The sequence below is a fragment of the Temnothorax nylanderi genome, unplaced genomic scaffold (genome assembly GCF_030848795.1).
Source record: "Temnothorax nylanderi isolate EJ_2023f unplaced genomic scaffold, tnyl_v1.0 TNYL_tig0129_pilon, whole genome shotgun sequence".
Taxonomy (NCBI): domain Eukaryota; kingdom Metazoa; phylum Arthropoda; class Insecta; order Hymenoptera; family Formicidae; genus Temnothorax; species Temnothorax nylanderi.
In genome coordinates, this window is record NW_027249191.1 from 11,041 (window position 1) to 33,244 (window position 22,204).

Sequence of the window (22,204 nt, forward strand, 5' to 3'; positions counted from 1 at the left end):
TGTCCCCCCGCCGCGCCGCGGGACATTTATACCGTTCGCTCGCTCATACGGTCCGTCGCGTGTCCCCCCGCCGCGCCGCGGGACATTTATACCGTTCGCTCGCTCATACGGTCCGTCGCGTGTCCCCCCGCCGCGCCGCGGGACATTTATACCGTTCGCTCGCTCATACGGTCCGTCGCGTGTCCCCCCGCCGCGCCGCGGGACATTTATACCGTTCGCTCGCTCATACGGTCCGTCGCGTGTCCCCCCGCCGCGCCGCGGGACATTTATACCGTTCGCTCGCTCATACGGTCCGTAATAACGACGCAGAAGATGACATCGGAGCAGCGAGGGAATCCTGCGAAGCTGACATCCCGAGCAGCCTGAGAGGAGGAGGAGGCCTAGGATAGGCATCGGGCATCGGCGTACCAACACTTCTGGTAAGTGTTACTTTTTATTTTTTCTAAAGATATTATAGAATCCCTCTTTTCGTTTATCCTTATTTAGTTGCTACATTAAACCGTGTTTCGAAATATAAATTAGTAAAAAGAAATAATTTGAAAAATTTGATTCAAGTTGATTCTACCATAGAGACTTTTTTCGAAGAAGTAATTTAGGAAAACATTAATCTGAATAACGAATAAGATGTTCGATGCGCGTGACAATTATTTAATCGATTCGATTATTTATATGTTACAGAAAATATCCACGCTGGAAGGACCATCAGCTTCGCATCGAGGGAACACGATGGACATCTCGAGCAGCTTGAGAGGAGGTGGAGGCCTAGGAGAGGCATCGGGCATCGGCGTACTAACACTTCTGGTAAGTGTTATTTTTTATTTTTTCTAAAGATATTATAGAATCTCTTTTATCGTTTGTTTTTATTTAGTTGCTACATTAAACCGTGTTTCGGAATATAAATTAGTTAAAAGAAATAAATCAAAAAATTTGATTCAAGTTGATTCTAACGTAGAGACTTTTTTCGAAGAAGTAATTTAGGAAAACATTAATCGGAATAACGAATAAGATGTTTGATGCGCGTGACAATTATTTAATCGATTTGTTTATTTTTATGTTACAGAAAATATCCACGCAGGAAGGAGCATCAGCTTCGCATCGAGGGAACACGAGGGACACCCCGAGCAGCGTGAGAGAAAGTGGAGGCCTGGGAGAGGCATCAAAGTTGTGCAAAGTATTAATAGTACAGTTTTACATTCGCGAGATTTACGTGCTCGATACCGTACTGTGCGTGCGATATTTAATTTTGACTGTGTTTTTGATTAATCAACTGCGTGTCTTTAGTCTTTACTAACCGTCCACTTGATTCGCGTAGTATCTCGCGTCAAGATCTTCCAACATTTCGTCGTCATTAACGCAACGCAGAGTGATGAACGCGGAACGAATCGGGGCAATCGGCGTCGCGACTCTTTCAAATTTGTACGAAAAATCTGTGGTAGAAAATCGATAACTTGATTTTATATATATATATATATTTGAAGAATATTACGGTACGCTTGGCGGAATATTCTTCTCGTTGACTTTACGGGAGTGCCGTACAGTATCGCGCGAAAGACATTTACTGATAATTAGTCCGCGCGCGATTGTAGTTTATTTCCGCGAGTGTTTCTCGCGAGTGTCCTGTGCGATGAGAGGAGGAGGCCTAACATCCTGAGAGGAGGAGGAGGTCTGAGAGAGACATCGGGCACCGGCGGAGCAACCTTGGGGTAAGTATCACCTCTTATTTGTATAAAATTAATAATTCGTCGTTTTTAATCGTTTAATAATTAATCGTTTTTATTTATTCGAATTGTTTTATCTCGATAAATTAGAAGTAATTAGAGAAAGAGAGATTATTTAAAATTTTATTCTAGTAAAGATCTTTTTCGGTAAATAGATAATTGTATTGGCTAAATATTGTATAGAAAGACGAATTAGACGCGTAAGAATTAACTTTTAAAATGTTGATTATTTTGAGCGCTTTTTTAATTTAAATCTTATGTTTGTATGTTACAGTATCACCGTAGCTACGTGGCCGAATAATTCCGCCCGTTGCGCATCATATCGGTGAGTCAATGAGAAATTATTGTATTGAGGAAACGAATCTACGAATAATCAAATAAAAATATATCTCGATATACATGTCGAATTACAATAATTTTTAGTATGAAAATATTACATCTCGTAGATCCGTTGCCTTAAAATGGATGGGTTAAAACTGATTATGGGATATATTTAATCTTGGTATTACTTATCTATCAATATATTGTGCGATTGTGCTTGAGGAAATACTCGCACACTTCGCATGCACGGAGCTCGCAAAGAGCTCATCATCGTTCATCGAGTTATGTTGACGAACTGCCGCATTCTATTATAAATATCTTTTGAATAAAATTTTTAAGTACATAGGAAATTAAATTTTTGAAATTTTGTTACTTAGATCAATTTTATTTACAGTTAGAGTAATAAATATTTTAGAAACACAAAAAAGAGATACAAGAAATAAAATAATACTCGGATAATTAAGGTCATGATTTTTTAAATATATTGTAGTCAATAAATTTTTATTTAGATTTTTTTTTAAATTATTTTTAGGACATTATTTTCTTAAACAAAAGATAAGTATCGTGTTAGATGTTGAAAAAAATATCTGTAGATAGGGAAAAATTGTGAATTAGTTAGAATGTTTTATTTATACCCATTTATTCCTTTCCATACGTTTATCCAAGATTAAATATAATATAAATCGATGCAAGGAAGCAATATATAGATATATTTAGAATATTAGTATGCATAAAGAAAAGCGTACGTGCAATACGCATACGTAAATTACATATGAATAAATAGGGTAAAAAATATTTTGGTCTTATTAATTTGTTTTATAGAAAATGTGATAATTGTTATTAATTGCTAAAATTTATTTTAACAAAGCATCGATTTTGCCTTAATTTTTTGTAACCTATCCATCTATTTTTGATTGAGAAATTGGCTTTATGGCAGTCAAGTAATATATGACGTGAGATTCTAAATATTCTGTCGAGAAACACTGAAACTTTTAAAATTATTTTAGAATTGATCGTATCGAACACTTATATATTCAGTTTTGCAGTAATATATATGAATATATTATATAAAAAATAATTTTGGTAAATGAAAAATAATGAGACATTTTTATATGTAAGTTTATAAAGATTTGCAATTATGTTATATTATTCAACTATAAAAACATGATTAGTAATTAATTATAATATTCAATTATAATATCAAAATTGTGCGGGAATTTTCTTTTTTTCTGATCTCACGTCATTTATTTTATGTATATATAGCTTATATATAGCCATTCTAGAACATTAATTAATTTTTAAATCTCTTTCAGATTATTTAATATAAAAAAATACGTATACAATGTATGATATATTAGGTGAGAAATTGTATATAAATTTGTGTTATACAAGTCGATTGTCAATAATTTTCACTTGATAAAATTTTATGAAATACTTATTGAAATAAATTATTCGTGATGATATGATGAACGTAATTAAAAATGTGCGGGCACTTAATAAATTCGAGACGAATCGATTGGGTACCCCGATATCAGTAAGATTTTGGCAATTCTAATTATCTAAATGTTACATTTAATATTTAGATAATCCTAGTTAATTACTTAAATAATTCTACTACAATTGACTAAATGTTACAGAAAAATTAAAAATAACTTGAATTTTATACCATATTATAAATGTTTAACTATGAAATGAATTGAAATCTTAGTGTTATATCGGTTCGATTCATCTCGAATAGTCGGTACCTGAGAACTTTTGTGCTCGCACATATAATAAATTACAGTAAAGATGTATGTATTTTATTATTTCTAAATATAATTATTTGTAACCACTTTTGATAGAAATTTTACCCATGTTTTTTTTTAATAAACAATTGTATTTCTTAATAATGGAAGAATATATTTTCGCGCGCGAATCTTGATCTTGTATAAGGAGTTATGATAAATACCAATTAAATTATCGTGAGAACATTCGGGAATTGCATAATACTTGCATTATGCAAATATTTAGAAAGAGTCGTTAACTCGCTGCCGAAATGACTGCTATCGGGATGAGCAATCTGGAAGATCCGAGATTTGTTTTTTTCCTGCAACGGGGTCATTGGTGTTCAACGGGTCACTTAACTTTCCTTCTCAGATTGATCCCATGGAACACGACAGAATCAGAGCACAGCTCGCTCTCCACATGTAGATATTACCCGACACGTGCTACTCGGCGGAGGGATCTTGATCTAGTCAAATCATTGAGCCAGTCGCGTTATCCTCTACTGAACGCGGCGATAACGCGGTTTTCGCTCGTGATTTTTTAAAGCTTGTAAAATTTAGTTCCTATTGAAAGTAAAACGGAAATTAGATTCAGGTGCGATTAATTACATTGCGTTCAGTTTATTCAATTATATAATTGAAATCGTAGAAGCGTGATATTGCGAAATGTTAAATATTTGTCAAATGACATTTATTATTGCGTAGAGAAATAATAATTATAAATGACTCGCGCGCGCGTTGTAACAGGTAGGATAAAAATTACATATATCAGAATTGACTCGCGGAATCGATCGTTTCGTCGTGTATTTTTCAATTTGATCATTATACCGAAATTGTCTCTATTTTTTCGCGTACTGGTTATTTTCTTTGAGTCTCGCAAAATATAGTATAGTATGCCAATAATTACCTAACAGTCTCCTTGATTGGGAAACATTAGTAATAAATTTATTAACGATCTTTTTAATCGTAGTTGCTCACGTAAATTAAAAATAAAGTAAAATAAACTTAGAAATTATTTTTCAATAATTAATAATAAGAAACGTTACATAATAATCACATGTTTTACATTGTGAAAATTTCGTGTTATTGTACGCATACCGAATGTTGCATATGTAATTATATATCAAAAGGAAATATTGTATATTATATTTTCAATTTTATAATGTAAATCATTTATAATGTAATTCTTTTATAATGTTGTATATATTGTAAAGTAAATGTATATATATATATTGTATATATTGATAAGAGAAATCAAATAAATGATAAAAATGTAAAAAAAAGTATTGTAAATAAGAGGACCGCCGATCGGAATCGGCGGGGGTGGTGGTGGGCCTCTATAGGTTGATCTGTTTCTATCAGATATTTAATCAGATAAAAACAGGTCTGCACATATATCAAAGGATATTTAAAGGTTTTAAGTTTTAAATTTAAAATTTAAAATTTTAATTTATATATACAATATATATATGTATAAAGGAAAAATTTAAGAGATTAATAGTGTAATAGTAACTGTATAATATTTTAATATTATACATTTGGCTTTAACCAAATAGCACGCGCGTAGCGCACGTCTGTGATTGTGATATCTAGTATTAAAAAATGCCAATTGAATTTATATGTAATTAAAAGTTATATTATGTCCAAACGGCAGCTATTATCAAAAATATATATAGCCATAGAAAAAATTGACGTAAAATAAGTAAAAGTTAATTTCATGTTTCGTCAAAGATACACGTTTTCTTTCAATTTTATCAAATTTATCAATTTTATCAAATATATTTTACAATTTCTTAAATAGATTTATATAACAGAACATTGTTTTCTTTATCTTTCAATAAAGATTATTCGTGATAATCAATTGACGTTCGCAAAAAAATGGGACTTACCAAATACTGTGCAGTATCACGAAATGTGTCGTAATTCTCGCTGTTTATTATTTTCTCACGTCAACCGTTGACTTTTAAGAGATACGCGGTGTTTGCGACCTGTGACTAATACCAAGATTCGATAATGTTAAAAATATTACGTTGAAAAAGATATCCGCGGGTGATAACTTGACAGAAATATACGATGACGACAAAGACGAACTGTTAATTGGGATATTCGACAAGAAGACACCGCTTCTTTTAGTAAAAAATCCAAATTTAATTAGGGATGTCCTTATCAAAAACTTATCCATGTCCATTTGTTGATAGAGGACTTTCCATTCGCAAAAAGGTGAGAATACAAGAAAGCTATTTTACACGTTTTCGAACGAGATATATTGTTTTTCTTGCAATTTTTATTTAATTTGACGTTGAATTTATTATTTCACTTGGCACTCCTATGAAATTATGAGTTTTAATTTAATTTTCTCTTTTGTTTTATTTACTTTCGCGCAATCTACTTCTTTTATTTACTTCTTACTAAATATTATTTGCTTTGTCATGTTTCGCTTGTGGGGTTTGCTAGTTTTATACAACATGTAATATTAAAATTTATTTATTCAGCATATTGAATGAAATAGTTTTGTATACAAAGTAGCATCGAGTGTTATCTAATTTTTTAAAATTCTAATTAGCTAGCTATTTGTACACATATATTAACGTAACTTACAAAAGGCAACAGCGTAGGTCCCATGTGCTTGTGTACAACCTGTGTGCGCACCACAAGCACATGAATTTGGGGGAGGCCTAGGTCCGATTCGGACTGTTGCGCCATTGAAATGAAATAAAATGAAATAAAATCATATAATGGTAAAAAGAGCTGCGCAACGATATCGAAACTGTTAAGGAGTTACAGAATCCCACCTCATATCTTCATTAATCGAATCTCACGCGTATTCTTCATGAGCCTTACGTTTGAAACATTTAATATAACATTATTATACGTTATTAAGCATATATTTTGTTTGAATCTTATCAACTTTATAACTTTTCAAGATGGAAATTTATTTATTTAATAGGTTGATTTCTCTATTTCTTCAATAAAGATTATTCGTGATAATCGATTGACATTCGCAGGGCAATGGAACCATTCGAAATGTTGTGCGGTATCGCCGCCGTAATTTTCGCTCTTTATTATTTTTTCACGTCGACTTTCGACTTTTGGAAATCACGCGGCGTTCCTGGTCCACGACTGATACCAGGATTCGGCACTTTCAAAAACGTTAGACTTGGAAAGATATCCATGAGCGAATATATAAAAAAACTGTACAACCACTACAAAGATGAACCGTTGGTTGAGATATTCGCTGGCAGGACGCCCATACTTATCGTGAAACATCCAGATTTAATTAAGGATATTCTTATCAAAGATTTCTCCATATTCCCCGAAAGAGGGTACGCTTCTCACGACAGGGTGCGCATACTTTAAGACGTTTTATAAAAAATCTAAACAAAGTGCTTTTTGTGAACAGTTAAATTATTCGCAATTCTTAACATTCGAGGTAGGAAATTGAAAGATAATTCGTATTTTTTTAGATTTGACCGACAGTTTGATAGCTTCTCAAGCATTCGTGTTTTTCGCTGCTGGTTATGAAACTTCATCGATGGCGATGGCTAACGCGCTTTACGAGCTGGCTTTAAATCAGAAAGTGCAGGACAGCTTGCGTGACGAAATTGATCAAGAATATATTAAACATGGTGGCAATTTAACATATGCAAACATCAAGGAAATAAATTATTTGGATAAAGTATTCAAAGGTATATGTCGTTCGAAAAGAAAAATTACATAATGGAAGGACCGCGTGACTACATCGATCTTTGCAGCGGCATTATAATAATAATTTCATCGCTGATAAAACTATATAAATTGTAGTTCTTTATTGCGTATAAATGCATTTAAACAGATAGATTGAACTATTTTTAATATAGAAGTCTTACGAAAGTATCCAGTTGGGCTTTCCTATATGAGAAAAACGATGTCAAGTTATACTTTCAATGGTACCAAAGTTAGTATACCAAAAGGCCAAATAATATGGATTCCTTTTCACGCTATGAATCAAGATCCGAGCATTTATCCAGAACCGGATGTCTTCGATCCAGAAAGATTTAATGAGGAAGCTGTGAGAAGCAGGCATCCGATGGCTTATCTACCCTTCGGTGATGGACAAAGAAATTGCATTGGTGCAGTGAAATTAATTTAAATGTCACCCTTCATTTCTCTTAGCGCCATTTTCAACCGGAAAAGATTTTTAATTGTGATCTGGTTTACACGACGATTAATTTTTATTTCAGGTTCCCGTTTCGCTGTTTATCAGACCAAACTTGGGCTCATAAAGATATTACGAAACTACAAAGTCGAGCCTTGTGAGAAAACGCAAGTATCTTATGCGGTCAATGACAGAGATGTTGTATTAACGCCAAAGGATGGAATATATTTGAGAATAATTAAAATTAATTGAGATTAATTTAAGCTCTTTCTCTCTCTCTCTCTCTCTCTCTCTCTCTCTCTCTCTCTCTCTTTCCCTCTTATAAAACATATGTATATAAAAAATAGTGAAGGAAATCTCTGTCAAGAAATTTAATAATAAAAGTCACTTTTCCCACTGCAATATAGTACTTATTTTACTGACATCGTATAGTAACTTCTCATCGCGACATCAGTCAGACAATAATTAAGTCGTTTAAATTTAATTGTAATATATTATATAATCTCTTTAAACTCATCTTTTCCGTATTTTCTATGTAAGTATTCTATTACATATAAAAAATGAAATATGCAAAGTAAATATAAAAAATGTTTGCGCATGTCAAATATTTATTTACTATTCTTCTACACTTCAAAACTTTCATGTAGTAGTTTACAGTTCAGAAGTAGCATTCTATTGGACATTCGTTATAAGACATTGGATTGATTAAAAAGTATTGCCCTCGTAAACAATTTTTATTTTAATTTATTATCAGAATTATTATTTCATCTGAGTGTTATAACATTTTTATAATGTAATTTCTTCTACGTATTTGTCTCTATTTCTATACGTATAAACGTATACGTTCTATACGTTTTCGAATTATTACATTCGTCCACGTTCTCTCCGCTTATAATTTGGCACGACTTGGATGGCGACAGGTTAGTATTAACGGTCACATTGTTGCGAACGCTAGTGCAAGCACATTTACGAGCTGATACGTGGCATTATCGCGAATGCAATTCGCATTCAAGACCGCGGACACCCTGTGTATTCAAGTACGACAGTATACGTACGTCACGTTTATCGCTTGTTCCAACAATCAAATCGACAATTTCAGAAAGAAAGAAGAAAAATAACAAATTCTGAAATTTTATTCTCGCATGTATGTATAGAAAGAAGTCGCTTTGTTACACGTCCGCACATCATCGTCGGACGAAGAAGCCGGAAATTGGAGTCGTTTCGAATGGAAAAGTATAAGTAGAATGGAGAAATCGATCTCTCGACTCTCCGGCGCGGCATTTTCTCCTCCCCGAAACATCGGAATGACGAGTAAAACAATATCGACACCGATTATATTAATGAAAAATTATTATTCACTTTATATCTCTTAAGTACTACATTGTGCGTTACAAGTCGAGCGTCCGAACAATTACTGCATTGTGCGCTTCTTTAACAGCGAGCCTCTCGATTTCTGAACAGCGGCTCAGTTTTACACTGCGTTGTTGGTGTGTTATGTATATGTACATCACATTATTTTTTTCTGCATCGTACACTTCGATAATCGTCAAAACAACATTAACGTGTTTGTGTTCGCTTTTATTCTTACTTTGCTACTTAAGTTAGTAAGCGATGAGGTGCACCGCTCGACGTCGATGACCTCCCACGTGCTTATATTTAAAAAATAAAAACAATCTCTTGTTTCTCTCGTTTTTCTACTCCGCAGTCCGCAATATCTCAAGAAACATCAAGATCGTCGGTTGACGCTCACTCTTTATTATTACCTTACGTCGAACTTCGACTTTTGGAAATCACGCGGCGTCCGCGGTCCACAATCTATACCACTATTTGGAAATTTCAAAGATGTTATATTTTCGAAGATATCCGCGGACAATTATTTGACAAAAATATATAACGAGTACGAAGACGAACCATTGATTGCATGGGATATTCGCTAGAACGACACCTGTTCTTATTGTAAGAGATTCTGACTTAATTAAAAATGTTTTTATCAAAGATTTCTCCGTATTCGCTCATAGAGGAATACCCACTTTCGAAAAGGTGAGAATGACGTTTCAGATATGACATATAGTTTAATAGCTTCACCCACGGTCTTACATCAACGACAAATGGATGACGTTTTTTGTACGCGATACGTTGATTCCGAGACTTTAGACACTCGGTCACAATTAGTAAAATTAATTGATATTGATGCAAGAGATTCTAGTGCAGAAAAATTATTTAATGCATTTAAATACAAAATGTATAAACTGCAGATTCCGTTTTCAAATATTTTCTTCCCCTGTCATGCGATAATGCGTCTGTGATGACAGGAAAACATTTATCTTTTAGAAAGAAACTGCAAGAAAAGTGTAAAAATTTATTAACATTTTCATGTCCATGCCATTCCGCTGTATTAGCTGCGCACGCTGCATGCGCTAAAATACCTCCATTCTGTGAAGAATTCCTCAGAAAAATTTCAAATTATATTAAGGTGGTTCTTGCAGTAATTTGATGTCACAAAAACAACTATTGTTACTAGTGACAAATATGAATGATTTAGTATGTAAAAATTAGCATACATTAAAATTAATTATTCCTTAAGGTTTTTTCTCATTTAACCGTTGCAATAAACTGAAAATATCAGAGCAAAGTCACAAATTTGACTAGAGTTGGTGATATAACCATAAATATGATCACGCCGGTAAAGAATAAAATATACTAAAATAGAAAAAATATACGTCACAATTTCTAGAATTCCGCGATAGTGAATATATTTATACAACTGCCGAAAAAGATATGTTATCCTTATAACTTCCATTCAACGGTGGGAGAATGGTAGGACACGTGTCTTATGCGTCAGCTGACGCGTGCGACGTTGCCAAGCAGCCACTCAAGACGGCCGCCATGACTCTCGTGTCGTGTCAAAACGTCGAAAATTTCCGAAAGTTTGTCGAAAGTTCCGCTTTATTTATATACGGTACGGTCAATCAGTTTGGTGTCGCGTCATCTTTAGAAATGTTTATTGCATCGATTAAACAGTTTTTTATTCGTTCATCTACTCGAGAAGTATGAACGTATTCCATAAATGTGCGATCTGACCCTCCTTTCCTTATTATCACCATGTAAAATTGGCAAAGTTTACGGACATATATCTCCGGAACCAAGCGGTAAAAAAATTCGAAATTTTTTAGACACACTCTAGAAACGTTAACCTTTCATTTAATATCATATTTTCCGGGTTATCTATTTCTGACCTAAATGCAAGAACCACCTTAACGGCAGTCCGAAGTGTTCAGCTATTTTCGATGAATTTTGCGAATGTTTCCAAGAAAAAAATCGCAAAATTTTGAAGTTATGCGACACTCGGTTGTTTTCACATTACTTATGTGTCGACAGATTACTCGAGTCGTGGGATACTATAACCCAGATAGCACAGTGACGTTAAATGACGTATAGTTCCGTCATAGTGCCGTCATAATGCCGTCAATATACACGAAAGACGTGTCATTGGCGGCATTATGACGGCATTATGACGGAATTAATTGTCACTGTGCTATCTGGGAAAATATTTTCTTAACGAAATGGTCATTAGCGATAAAACAAATAAGTCTGGGATGCATTTATTATCCATAATGAATAATGTAGAAGTCAAAGCATATTTTTTATTTTTAAAATATGTATTGAATTTATTTAACGCTTATAATGCTTTCTTTCAAGCTGCGGAAACAAGAATACATTTGTTGCATTGTAAATCCCTTAAGTTTCTTATAGACATTTCTGAAAACTTTTTAAAACCTGAAGTAATATTAAAAGACTTACTTACAAGTATAATATTTTCTGAGCAGGAAAATCATAAACCTATTAACAATATTAATTTAGGATCAGAGTGCGAGAAATATTTTGATAAATTAATCACAGAAGGACATGCAGATGAGATGTAATTCCAAGTATTCGACAAAACTGTTTGCAATTTTATGTCGTCGCTGCCGAAGAAATTAGAAAAAGATTACCAATGCATGATGTATTTTTATATAAATTACAAGTTTTTAAACCTTCTCTGTAACTTTATTTGACAGCAACAGAGAAACATCTTTCAATATTTCTTTTATCACAAAAACCCTGAGTGGTTTTGATGAAAATAGTTTAAAGGAAGAATGGCTTGCATTATATCATGATTTTACTATTGAGGAAAAAAAGAATCTTTCCACATTAAATTTTGAAAACATGTGGAAAGAGATTCTAAAACATCAGTCTAATAATATTTCGAAGTATCCTAATTTAACATTACTTCTGAGTGCGATATGTACGTATAGTCCATTAGTAATTATGAGAAACATAACATTTAATTTAATTTTAATTAATTTCTTTATGTACTATCAATAAGTTATTTTTCAAAAATTAATAACGAAACTTAAAAAAAAAGACGTACATGTTGTTATATTAATAGAACATGCATTTAAATTGACAGGACTATTCACAAACATTTCCTATAGAAAAATCAATTACACGAGATAATTTATAATTATGATACAATACTTTATTGATATAATAAAATTACTATTAACAAAAACTTATGGGATAATAATTCTGAGAACATTTATTTTTCTCACAAAAGCGCGACGATTTTTACTTTTATATAATTTCGGGTTTATTCGCTATAAATATTATAAATCGATAGTTTATCTTATCACATTAAATGCATTAATAATTCTCATTAAAACACTCTCACAGATGTCTACATGTATTTCAGATCATCGTGACCGCTAATATAAATTCATCTAAAACTGGTTGTTTATTTTACTCTTTTAACCGCTTTGAATCATGACGTGATGCTGAGGATAATTCATTTAACGAAAACTCCATTCGTTTTTTTATTAAAACTTTCACGTAAGTTCTCTTATATACATATAGATGCGTGTATAAGTTTTTGCTCAAGTATCAGAATCATTGACAATTAAATAATCATCGCGGTATATATATATAAATGTATGTATCAATATTATCAATCTACACACTGTGAGTAAATAAAAAAATGATTAATACAAGATGCAATATTAAAACTGTAATGTAACCGTCAAAAGGAACAAAGATTTGCCTCTGTCATATAATAGGATTGTGAAAATTTTACAGTCGCACCATTTTCCGATGGCACTGACAAATTCGTGTGAAAGTTTCAATTGGATATGGATCTATAAAGCAGCCTCTAATCTTTTTATCTCCCTAGAGATTTCCATTTTTCGCGCGACTTTGTCGAGTATCTCCTTATCAGGAATTTTCAGAGCACCAGTTTTGATTTTATCCTCTAACATTTCGATTTCCCTAATTTTCTTGCGAAGATTTTTCAATCTTTTCTGCGGATCGGCCGTCGTTTTTTGCGCGGCGTTTGAATTGTCCTTAGCTACGTTGTTTGTCGTGGTTTGTTTCGCAGTAGACAGCGGCTTGTCGGTGTGGCCTGGAACTTCTTTATGAAATTCGGGCTCTGAGATCGTGATTTTGGACAACCCTTCGACGACGGGCTCCACAGCTTTAGACTTGCTTTTCTTCTTCTTCTTCTTGGATCCCTCTTGGGTTTTCGCTTGCGTGCCGGGTATCACTTTGTTCTTCGCCGCTAAAGCCTCCAGCTTAGCTTTATGTTCGGCTATAAATTCTGGACTCGCGCCCACAGGATACAAAGGCTTCTTTATCAATTGCTTTCCTTTGCTCTCATATCTGCAAAGGGAACAACAAAACGATAGGAAATGTGTAATATCAAGATATTAAAGAACATATCGCGATTACTTACAATGGGACCTCTTCCTGAGGAATATATCCATCTTTCACACGTCGTTGCTTGCGCCACGTGCCATCGGGTCGTTGACTCGCCGGGATAAACGTACCTGAAACAATAACCGAACGTTTCAGTCGCAGCGTTCTTAATCACATTTCTGCAAAATGTTGACGTTGGCCACTTATAAATTTCAAGAACATCTCGAGTGCTGTATTAAATTAAAAAAAAAAAATGCATTATAGTTAACGCAAGTGCGAGAATTCTAGCAGGGTAATCAGCCTAGGGGGAACACGCTGCGACGTTCCGGGACACGTGAAGACTCCCCCGAGGTTGACCCGGCCTAACTATAGCGCGTGGAAAAAGGGAACGGTCTATTATTACACGAAACCGATCGTTTTACACTTGTTTACAACGACCGAGGTTAGAGCCGGCGCGGTAACGCGGCCGCGGGGTACGCCCGTTCGCGCGGCGCGGCGAGCGATCGGCGCTTACCCGTCTCGTCCTTGATGTACGTCGACGCCATCGCAATTGCTTCGCGGGGAGCGCGCGTCCGCGAAAATTGTAAATAAAATGTAAAAAATCCTCGACTATCCGCGTGCCATTCTGCAGCCTCTTGTACGCGGAGCAGAACCCCTCCGGAGCGGTCTCCTGTCTCCTCCGCTCCGCTCCGGTCCGGTGGCGTACGGGTCTCGGTCGCGAGGCGCGCCCGACAGGTGTCGCCAGCGGCCTCGTTTTCGAGTCGCGCCGGTCGCGCGGCCCCGGCCCCCTCGCACGGATTTAATTAACGCGTCATATCCGCCTGGGACCACTGGGACTGACTGGGACAGTGGGAGCAGCTAATTTGTATAGTTGGTAGGATCCGATTTTTACAAATATTTTATGTACACTTGTTTTTTCTAATTCTAATGGTCTTCTGTAACACAATGAATATAAGCCTGTGTATACTTTATTTTACTATTATACTCAGATGCGAAATTTTGTTTGAAGTAGGTATCCCTACATTTTGGTATAATTTGGTTTAAACTTAGATATTATCTTTGAGAATTCCACCTTTGTAGATCTTACGGGGTGTGTATTTACACACGGTTCCTATTAACATTGTAAAAAAACGTAACTGTATATAAATATGCCAAATAGACCTGTTCCTATCGGCTGTATTATTTTTAATTAAAAAAGTCCAGAGATTTTTATGTTTGTATGTCTGAGAGATAGATGAGCCTTTTTCCACAATGGCCTAGTTTACACCAATCTCTTGATACGCGTATCAAATAGTATATTTGAGCTGATCAACCAATAATCGAACTAATTTATTAGTTATTTAATTACTATTTAATATGCGTATCAAGTGATCGGTGTAAACTAGACCAGTGATCGAAGAAAATTATATTCGCGAGGATTAAATTTGTACAAAGATTAAAGTTATAAAGGATGGTAAAAAAGATTTTCGTATTATCTTATATTTTTAAGAATTTTTCATATTTGAAATTTATAAAGATTTAAAAAAATAGCTTAAATTTCTTCAGATTTTATAAGTTTCCTTCGAAAATGTAGAATAAGAAATTTTAGAACATTTCAAAATTAAATATAAAGAATTGTATAAAAGATGTGGACTTTCTCAACATTTTTTAAGTGTTTCAATTTGTATCTAAGAAATTTTCTAAAAAGGTATAATATTTATAAAGAAGTCGAAAAATTATGTGTTTTAATTCGTATCCCAGAATTTTTTTAAAAAGTTATAAAATTTATAAAGAAGTTGAAAAATTATGTGAGAAATTCTAAGAAATTTTTTTTATCAAAGTAGTTTAGGATTCTGTAAGCAAGTCAAGATCAATTAGGCTTCGTCCTATAAGTATAGGGTCTTTCATGTAATTTAAAATAAAAATTGGGATTCTGCGAGTTGAATATCGGACCTGCGTCACGTGTCATTGCGCCGGCTCAAAACGAGAGCTCTATTTTACTAATTGCACGATTGACGCCAGTACAGGATGTTTTTTAGAGTGTTGTGTGCACTTCCTCTCATTCGTTAATTGTCACGAAGACAGAGTTGACCTTCCCCACGATGAGTTTGAATGAGAAGCTCTAACTTTTTACACTTATTGTTAGCTTTAGAAATATTTGGAGTGTACTAGCTTCTTTCAAGATACTCGAGAAAAATAAAAATATATATATAATATAGATACTTTCAACAAAATATTTTAAAATATATGTAAGAAATGTAAACGTTTTCTTTTGCAGAGATTATGTTGCAAAATAGTTCAGTGTGTATAATTCATTTATTTATATTTGTGTTTTTTTTAATCTCTTTATATTGTGATAAATAAAAAAAGGCAATATATATATATATATATATATATATATATAAGAGTTTATTTTGAATAACATTAATATTAATTTGACTAGCAATACTAATTATTTTAAATATTAATAATTAAAAAGCCTATAAATTGTTCTTGAAGAAAATAAAAGATTAAATTTCACTGAAAAAATATAATAATATAAACAAGGAGAGTTTCAGGAATTTTATTTAGCAAACAATTTTGATCTTTGACTTTTTACGGGGCATTTAGAATAAGGGTCAAGGAAACAGGGCCGCGGATAAGAATATCTCGGCGTTGATTCGAGGAGTCGCGAGAAAACGTTCCCGAGGGCTACCCCTCGATCTAGCCGGGCTGCTTCCGGGGATGCTGCGCGCGCGCACCGGGGGTTGCGCTCCGCTTTCATCTCGCAGTTTCGCAGCCTCCCTTTCGCGACCCGTGTCAAGTCCACCGCGGCTCGATCGGAGGTGTGTGTGCAGTTTCCCCGTGTCTCGTTGTCCCCGGGTACACCGGGACGTCCGGCCCGGTTACGATCGTTACTTTGTGTGGTCCCGGATCTCGGGATTCCTCACCGAATCCGCTCGTCCCTCGCTCCGTCTTCGGGTCGTGCACGATCCGAATGTATCGCCCCGCGCCGGAAAATGGAAACCGCAATTGGTACGTAGGCGCATAAACGAATCGTCAACCAGTGCCTCGCCTTTGTGCGACAATCGAACACGCGTTTCGATTAGGGGAAGAGGTGGATTTATTGCACTCGATTTCTCGTACGCGTTTCTCATACTCGTTTGCAACGTCCCTTTAAAGGTCACTGCATATTAGATGAAAAAAATGGAACCGCGCGTCGCGTACCGTTCAATAGATATAAGTTCAAAGGCTGGTCACTTTCTAAGGTCACACACGGGAGCAATGCAGCGGATAGACTTAAAAAAGTCTCCTGATTGTGACGCCTGTACGGGGGGTCCTGGCTTATGTAATCATTGTTAAGCAGCGAATGATTCTAAGAAGTTCACGGCGGTCAATTAATGCAAATATATTTTGTTGCATCGCATTTTGCATGAATTTACATATGATTTTGTTCCAGTTACGTACTTGATAGATGTGGAAACGCATGGATGAATTGGGGGAAGCATTAAAATTAATTTATAAATCTAAATTCCATAAAATTCTAGTTATTTGATTTTATTGTTATTAAGTTTAAATCACAGTATGAGCACGTGATTAAAATAAACGATAGAAGATAAAAAAGTAGCATATCCTAAAAAAATTATAGAACGCAGCACTAAGCTAAAGATAAATTTGGGATAATTATTGAATAGGCACTTTATCAAAAATCAAAATGACGTAACTTTTTGTTAATATTGCATTCCACTTCAAACTATAAAGTTTTTTGGAGAAAGGCAAAAATAAAGTCGAAAATACACAAGGCCGATCTTTCACAAAGCAATAATTTAGACAGAACATAAAAATATTTCTATTTTGTACAAATTGTTGCTTTGAAAAACTTGCTTTGCACATTTGTACAGTAACGTATAGGAAATTATACTTAATTTTTAATATATTATTACTTAGGAATTATAGTAAATTATAAGAATATTGTATGCTTCTAAATTGAAAAAGCGCGGGCTAGTTTCAAGTTTTAAAAAGACAAAGTGAATATTAAAATTGTATGAAAATAGAAGAATGCAAATATAATTCTCTAGTAAAATTTTGTATACATATTGTGCAATTTTGCGATTAAGATCTAATTAAAACATACCTGCACAATGAGAGAGAAAGAGAAAGAGAGGGTCGGAGAAAAGAATAATAAACAAGTCTTTATTTTTTCATTTTTAATTTTACATTTTTCCGTCGTTCCGCTTGGCTTCAAGATAAAAATTGTAATATCCAGCTGAGTTGTAATGCAAATTGCATAATAGTACAGGGATAACGAATGTACATGCGAGCGTGAAGCTGCTGAATTTTCAACTAGTCGAGATAATTGTATAAAGCAATTTGGATTCCGAAGTAAATATTTTAATGATCGCGATCGCCTGTTGCGGATGCCTTGCAGCCGATTGAGGGTTGAAAACAGGAGAATCTAGAAGAGAGCTGCCGTGACGCGTCGAACAGCTTCACCCAAACTGCGGTCCTGGACCTTGCAGCCTCCTCCTCCTCCTCCTCCTCCTCTTCTTCCTTCTCCTCTTCCCCCCTCACCCATTCTCCCCTTTTTCATCGGACATTGCACCGATGCAGGCGAGGCGTATGAGAAACGACTGCCTCGTCGCGCCAGAAGATGGGATCGTCATCCGCGGAAGGAGAAGCTGACTTATGATCCGGACTATTCGCCGTCCCTCCCATCTCCAGGAGTCCCGCAATCTGCCGCGAAATTGAGTCCCGGAAAACTTACGTAATTACTGCGGCATACTCCGCTTCTCTGCGACAGTTTCTTCTTCGAAATGTCCGTATAAACTTGTAACGCTAAGCTAAACCATCACGAAGCCAGAAAATAGCGAAAGAACTCTATATATATAAGAATGTTAAGAATGTTATTTATCCCAGAATGCGTAATTATATCCATAGCAAAATTTATGTACATGTATTTTTATAGTAATATTTTTATTTTTCTACAGCATTTTCTAATAGCATTCTCACATAGAATTTTCTTATATATCAGTTGGTTGATTTCGCACTTTGAAGACCGTTAAAGACACGAAAATATCTAAATGCAGAAGCATAATATAAGTATTTTGACTGATAAAATATATGTATATTCCGCTAAGAATGTTGTTATAATTAAATAACCATGTGCAGTACAGAATATTCTGCTAAGAATTTTGCAATGTTAATGCTCTCGTCGGTCAAAGTTGTTTACGCGTTATGATTTTATAATTAAATATTCACGTACAGTAGTTTACAGCTTGCATCGGTGCCGGTGGGACGGAGTAGAGCAGAGGTTGCGAATATTCGCATCCCACCGAGTTATCGAATGCCGAATACGAAGGCACTATACGGGGTGCGCGCGGGACCGCGGGATTGCTTCGATTTTTTACTTTATCGCGCCGCAGTCCCGAACAGGATAATCCGCGGTGTTACGAGAACCGCGATGCAGCGGGCACGTTTAACGCCAGATTGAACTTTATCCCCGCATATACCCTTGCCCTCGTTGCATAGAATGCTGCCGGCGCGCGCGTTGCTACGGTGCACTTTGCGAGACCGAAGCCGAGGTCCGTCAAACAGGCCACGGCATGCATATATCGCAGCACGCAGCGGCATTATGCGCGCTACATAGCGTATCGAGTACATCGAATATCCATCGCCCGACGACGACGACGGCGCGCGGCGGCCCCGTCGTCGCCTGGATGATTTTCGCGGCGTGTCGCTTGCGTATGTATCGGCTGGCATAATCGCGGGCTTACAGCCTACATAAGGCGCTTACAGTACTGTGGAATCTTGAAGCGCCTATCTCCCCGTACAAGATGCTCCGAAATTTCCCGTAAACCGCGATGATGGCCTCTTTAGATTGTACGCGCTCGGTCTCTCTAGCAAGAGATTATTAAATCTTAACAGTTATCAAAATGTTAGCTCGATGATTAAACTTTAGCTAGAATTGAAGAGTTGGCTCAAAGTTAATTAAATGTTCTGTTATTTTAAAACTTTTCAAACTTGATTCGATCGTCGACCTTTGAAGCTTTAATTTATTATTTATTGATTGTAGAGTATCTTAAAGGTAGGGCGAAGAAAACATGTCGTTTTGCGTTTAGAAAATTAAATGAAAGTATGTCACAAATATTATACAACTCTGAGATCGTACTTTTAATTAACTAGAGAAACAAAATTTGTTGCAGTGACGCATCCAGATTTGCCAGAAAGAGAAGAATAAATTTTACGACAGACGGCCATGCGAACAGTGAGAAGGCAAATGATAAGGACGAGAAAAAGAGGATCAAGTGAATGCAGATGAAGAAGATCGTTATTCTGTAAATTTTTCCCAATGTAATTTGTAAGCCGCTATTTTTTCAACGTATTATTTGACAGCTGAAGCGCGAGATAAAGCGGCAAAAAGTACGTTTAATAATGTAAGGAAAGAGTCGGGACAGAGGTTTATCTCTTTATCACCATGTTTTTAACATTGCATTTGATATCGTTACCATTTAAAGTAAAGGTGACAGAACGACGATCTCGTACCGCATTAATAGTCTAGTTCGACGTGAAAGCTCACAGAGATGAAATGACGTGCGTGGGCGATTGCATGTATATGTACATATATATACGCACGCACGTGAAAATGTAAGGCTCCTACACGTTTCCGATGCATTAATCTATCAGCGAGCAATTTCCGCGTATCTTTTTGAAGTGAGAGAGGGAAAACCGAATTAAATTCGATAGATCGACTCGCAATTGGATTAGTCGTGGTAGCGAAATGTCAAAGGGAGACAGAGAGGCGGGATGATCGCGGAAACAAAAGATCAAACGCACGCGTAACCACCCGTGCGTTAGCTTTGCCCTTGGCCCCTTGCCGCTGATCATTCGCGATCGACGCGGATTCGCTTGGACCGATTGGATCTCTTGGGTGATGCATCGAGATGGCGGAAACGATAGCACAGAATCGTACAGCGTACGACAGAACGACGGCGGAAAAGCTGAATCTCACGTCGATGACATTCCTTCCTTCGAACGTGGTCGCGGCCGCGTTCAAAGCCGAGACGACTAATCCGTCCGCAGCGATGACGGGCGACCCTGCGGTCGTCACCACTATCAAACCTCACCATCGCGTCCACAACGTGACGGAGTATCTCGTCGAGCAAGACGAGCTCGATCACAGTAAGTAGCACGGTGTACCGCGAAGAAAGCTATATAAAAGTGTTTGATAAAGACAGCGAAGTGTGGGTGGTGTCGCCTCTTCACGGTCCGAATTTTAATTAATTATGCATTCGAAAGGTTTAAGACGTTGGATTTTCAACGAAGCCGTCTTGACGCATCTCCTGACTGTATTTCAAAGTCGGCCGACTTAAAGTCACTTGGGAAATGTCGTCTAGCGAGGGCCGGGAAGGTTCAGGAAGATGTCCGTTTTCAGATAAACTTATCATGACAAAAATTCAATTCTACCCGGCAAAAGCTTAATCCTGAAAAATGTGATGGAGACTAATAAAGAAAACGATATTTCTATTTTATGAAGTTTACTCATTTGTTTATGAGAAGTTTACGTTTTTAACTCTTCCGTTTATAAATACTGAAAACAGATTTTTGAAGGAATCGTTTCTTATTCAGTTGTGCATGAAAAAGGATTCGAAATAAACCGAGACATTAGTGTGTAGTACCACCAGCGTCGTTGTAATCGCCACAGATTTATTTATTTGTACATATCCGTTTCTGTCGATACGCCGTGCGCGATACGAATAAGCTCTGACAGGATAATCATACGAAAGGATCAGCTAGTAAAAGATTCAAGTTATTATCGTATACTTTCGCTTCAAGAATTTTATGATTATTGTATTTCAGGTATCCTTGCCAACTTTTCAGACATACAGACCGTTTTGCTTGCATGCATATCGACGTTATTACCGCTGATCATCGCCTTGGGGATCGCCTTCGGCGTCAGGTATGCTAATTTTTGCTTATTGCGAAAGAGATACGCCATCCGCGGAGTGCCGGGCCGGTCGGTTATTTTTTTGACACGCACAGCCAGCTATATGTTTTTCTAATATGCGTATCAGGCACGTGTGGCGAAAGTATCGGACCGACAGGGACAGCGGGAACGGTTTACCCTGGTACAAGAACGTCTGCAACCGCGATAATGCAGTCGAGTCGCAGCATCATCATCCGCATTCCGGAAATGTTCCCGTTGAGGCTGCCACGAGGGTTCTCTCCGCACAAGACGTAAGTTAACGATATTTTAACAACCTTCCCAAGCGGGCAAGGAAAATCTTGTACGAATAGAATATTGCTACCAATGGGATCATCGATCAGCATACTTTTGGACGAAAGTCGCGCGCGACGTAGAATTTGATAAAATTTAATCAGATATAAATTTCTCTTCATCGATAAAATTACGAAGGAATTGTATTAAGAATGTGGACCATGTTGTAATAAAAAGAAGACTTACTTAGAATAATGATAAAACCGCACGCGAGACCCCTTTGCTAATTGGGGCAAGATTTTCCGTCAGTCTCGAGAGGGAAGACGCGAGTAGCTTGAGAGGAAATCTAGGGAGAAGTGCTTAACGA

At 36.1% G+C, this 22,204-nt stretch overlaps 4 protein-coding genes across 5 annotated transcripts in view; 3 read left to right on the forward strand and 1 right to left on the reverse strand.

Annotated features, from left to right (window-relative positions):
• Nucleotides 1-410: 410 nt before the first annotated feature.
• Nucleotides 411-2,334, forward strand: LOC139776810 (uncharacterized). Its single transcript, XM_071713765.1, has 4 exons — nucleotides 411-419; nucleotides 679-801; nucleotides 1,061-1,703; nucleotides 1,993-2,334. Exons 2-3 carry the CDS (start codon nucleotides 727-729, stop codon nucleotides 1,289-1,291), a joined length of 306 nt encoding a protein of 101 aa, XP_071569866.1. The 5' UTR covers nucleotides 411-419; nucleotides 679-726; the 3' UTR covers nucleotides 1,292-1,703; nucleotides 1,993-2,334.
• A 4,679-nt stretch (nucleotides 2,335-7,013) lies between these two features.
• LOC139776785 (cytochrome P450 6B3-like) lies at nucleotides 7,014-8,404 on the forward strand. The gene is made up of 4 exons (XM_071713701.1): nucleotides 7,014-7,020; nucleotides 7,267-7,488; nucleotides 7,660-7,911; nucleotides 8,023-8,404. Exons 1-4 carry the CDS (start codon nucleotides 7,014-7,016, stop codon nucleotides 8,187-8,189), a joined length of 648 nt encoding a protein of 215 aa, XP_071569802.1. The 3' UTR covers nucleotides 8,190-8,404.
• A 4,030-nt stretch (nucleotides 8,405-12,434) lies between these two features.
• Nucleotides 12,435-14,368, reverse strand: Pym (partner of Y14 and mago). Its single transcript, XM_071713702.1, has 3 exons — nucleotides 14,179-14,368; nucleotides 13,702-13,795; nucleotides 12,435-13,628 (listed from the first exon to the last, which is right to left on the reverse strand). The coding sequence occupies exons 1-3, from the start codon at nucleotides 14,207-14,209 to the stop codon at nucleotides 13,109-13,111; spliced, it is 645 nt and encodes a 214-aa protein (XP_071569803.1). The 5' UTR covers nucleotides 14,210-14,368; the 3' UTR covers nucleotides 12,435-13,108.
• A 2,020-nt stretch (nucleotides 14,369-16,388) lies between these two features.
• LOC139776811 (uncharacterized) overlaps nucleotides 16,389-22,204 on the forward strand; it is a 29,090-nt gene continuing 23,274 nt past the window's right edge. The window contains exons 1-4 of one of the 2 annotated variants that reach the window (XM_071713766.1): nucleotides 16,389-16,658; nucleotides 19,826-20,801; nucleotides 21,480-21,579; nucleotides 21,695-21,857. In XM_071713766.1, the coding sequence (XP_071569867.1) occupies nucleotides 20,564-20,801; nucleotides 21,480-21,579; nucleotides 21,695-21,857 (501 nt within the window). In that variant the 5' untranslated portion in view covers nucleotides 16,389-16,658; nucleotides 19,826-20,563. The remainder of the gene's footprint in view (nucleotides 16,659-19,825; nucleotides 20,802-21,479; nucleotides 21,580-21,694; nucleotides 21,858-22,204) is intronic. The other variant, XM_071713767.1, reaches the window with a different exon arrangement.

Coding starts and splice junctions, on each gene's coding strand:
- LOC139776810 (XM_071713765.1), top strand. CDS start 727: ATGGACATCTCGAGCAGCTTGAGAGGAGGTGGAGGCCTAGGAGAGGCA. Junction 802..1,060: donor TCGGCGTACTAACACTTCTG/GTAAGTGTTATT, acceptor TTTATGTTACAG/AAAATATCCACGCAGGAAGG.
- LOC139776785 (XM_071713701.1), top strand. Junction 7,489..7,659: donor TTTGGATAAAGTATTCAAAG/GTATATGTCGTT, acceptor TTTTTAATATAG/AAGTCTTACGAAAGTATCCA. Junction 7,912..8,022: donor TGGACAAAGAAATTGCATTG/GTGCAGTGAAAT, acceptor TTTTTATTTCAG/GTTCCCGTTTCGCTGTTTAT.
- Pym (XM_071713702.1), bottom strand. CDS start 14,209: ATGGCGTCGACGTACATCAAGGACGAGACGG. Junction 13,796..14,178: donor GTACATCAAGGACGAGACGG/GTAAGCGCCGAT, acceptor TTATTGTTTCAG/GTACGTTTATCCCGGCGAGT. Junction 13,629..13,701: donor CCTCAGGAAGAGGTCCCATT/GTAAGTAATCGC, acceptor TTCCCTTTGCAG/ATATGAGAGCAAAGGAAAGC.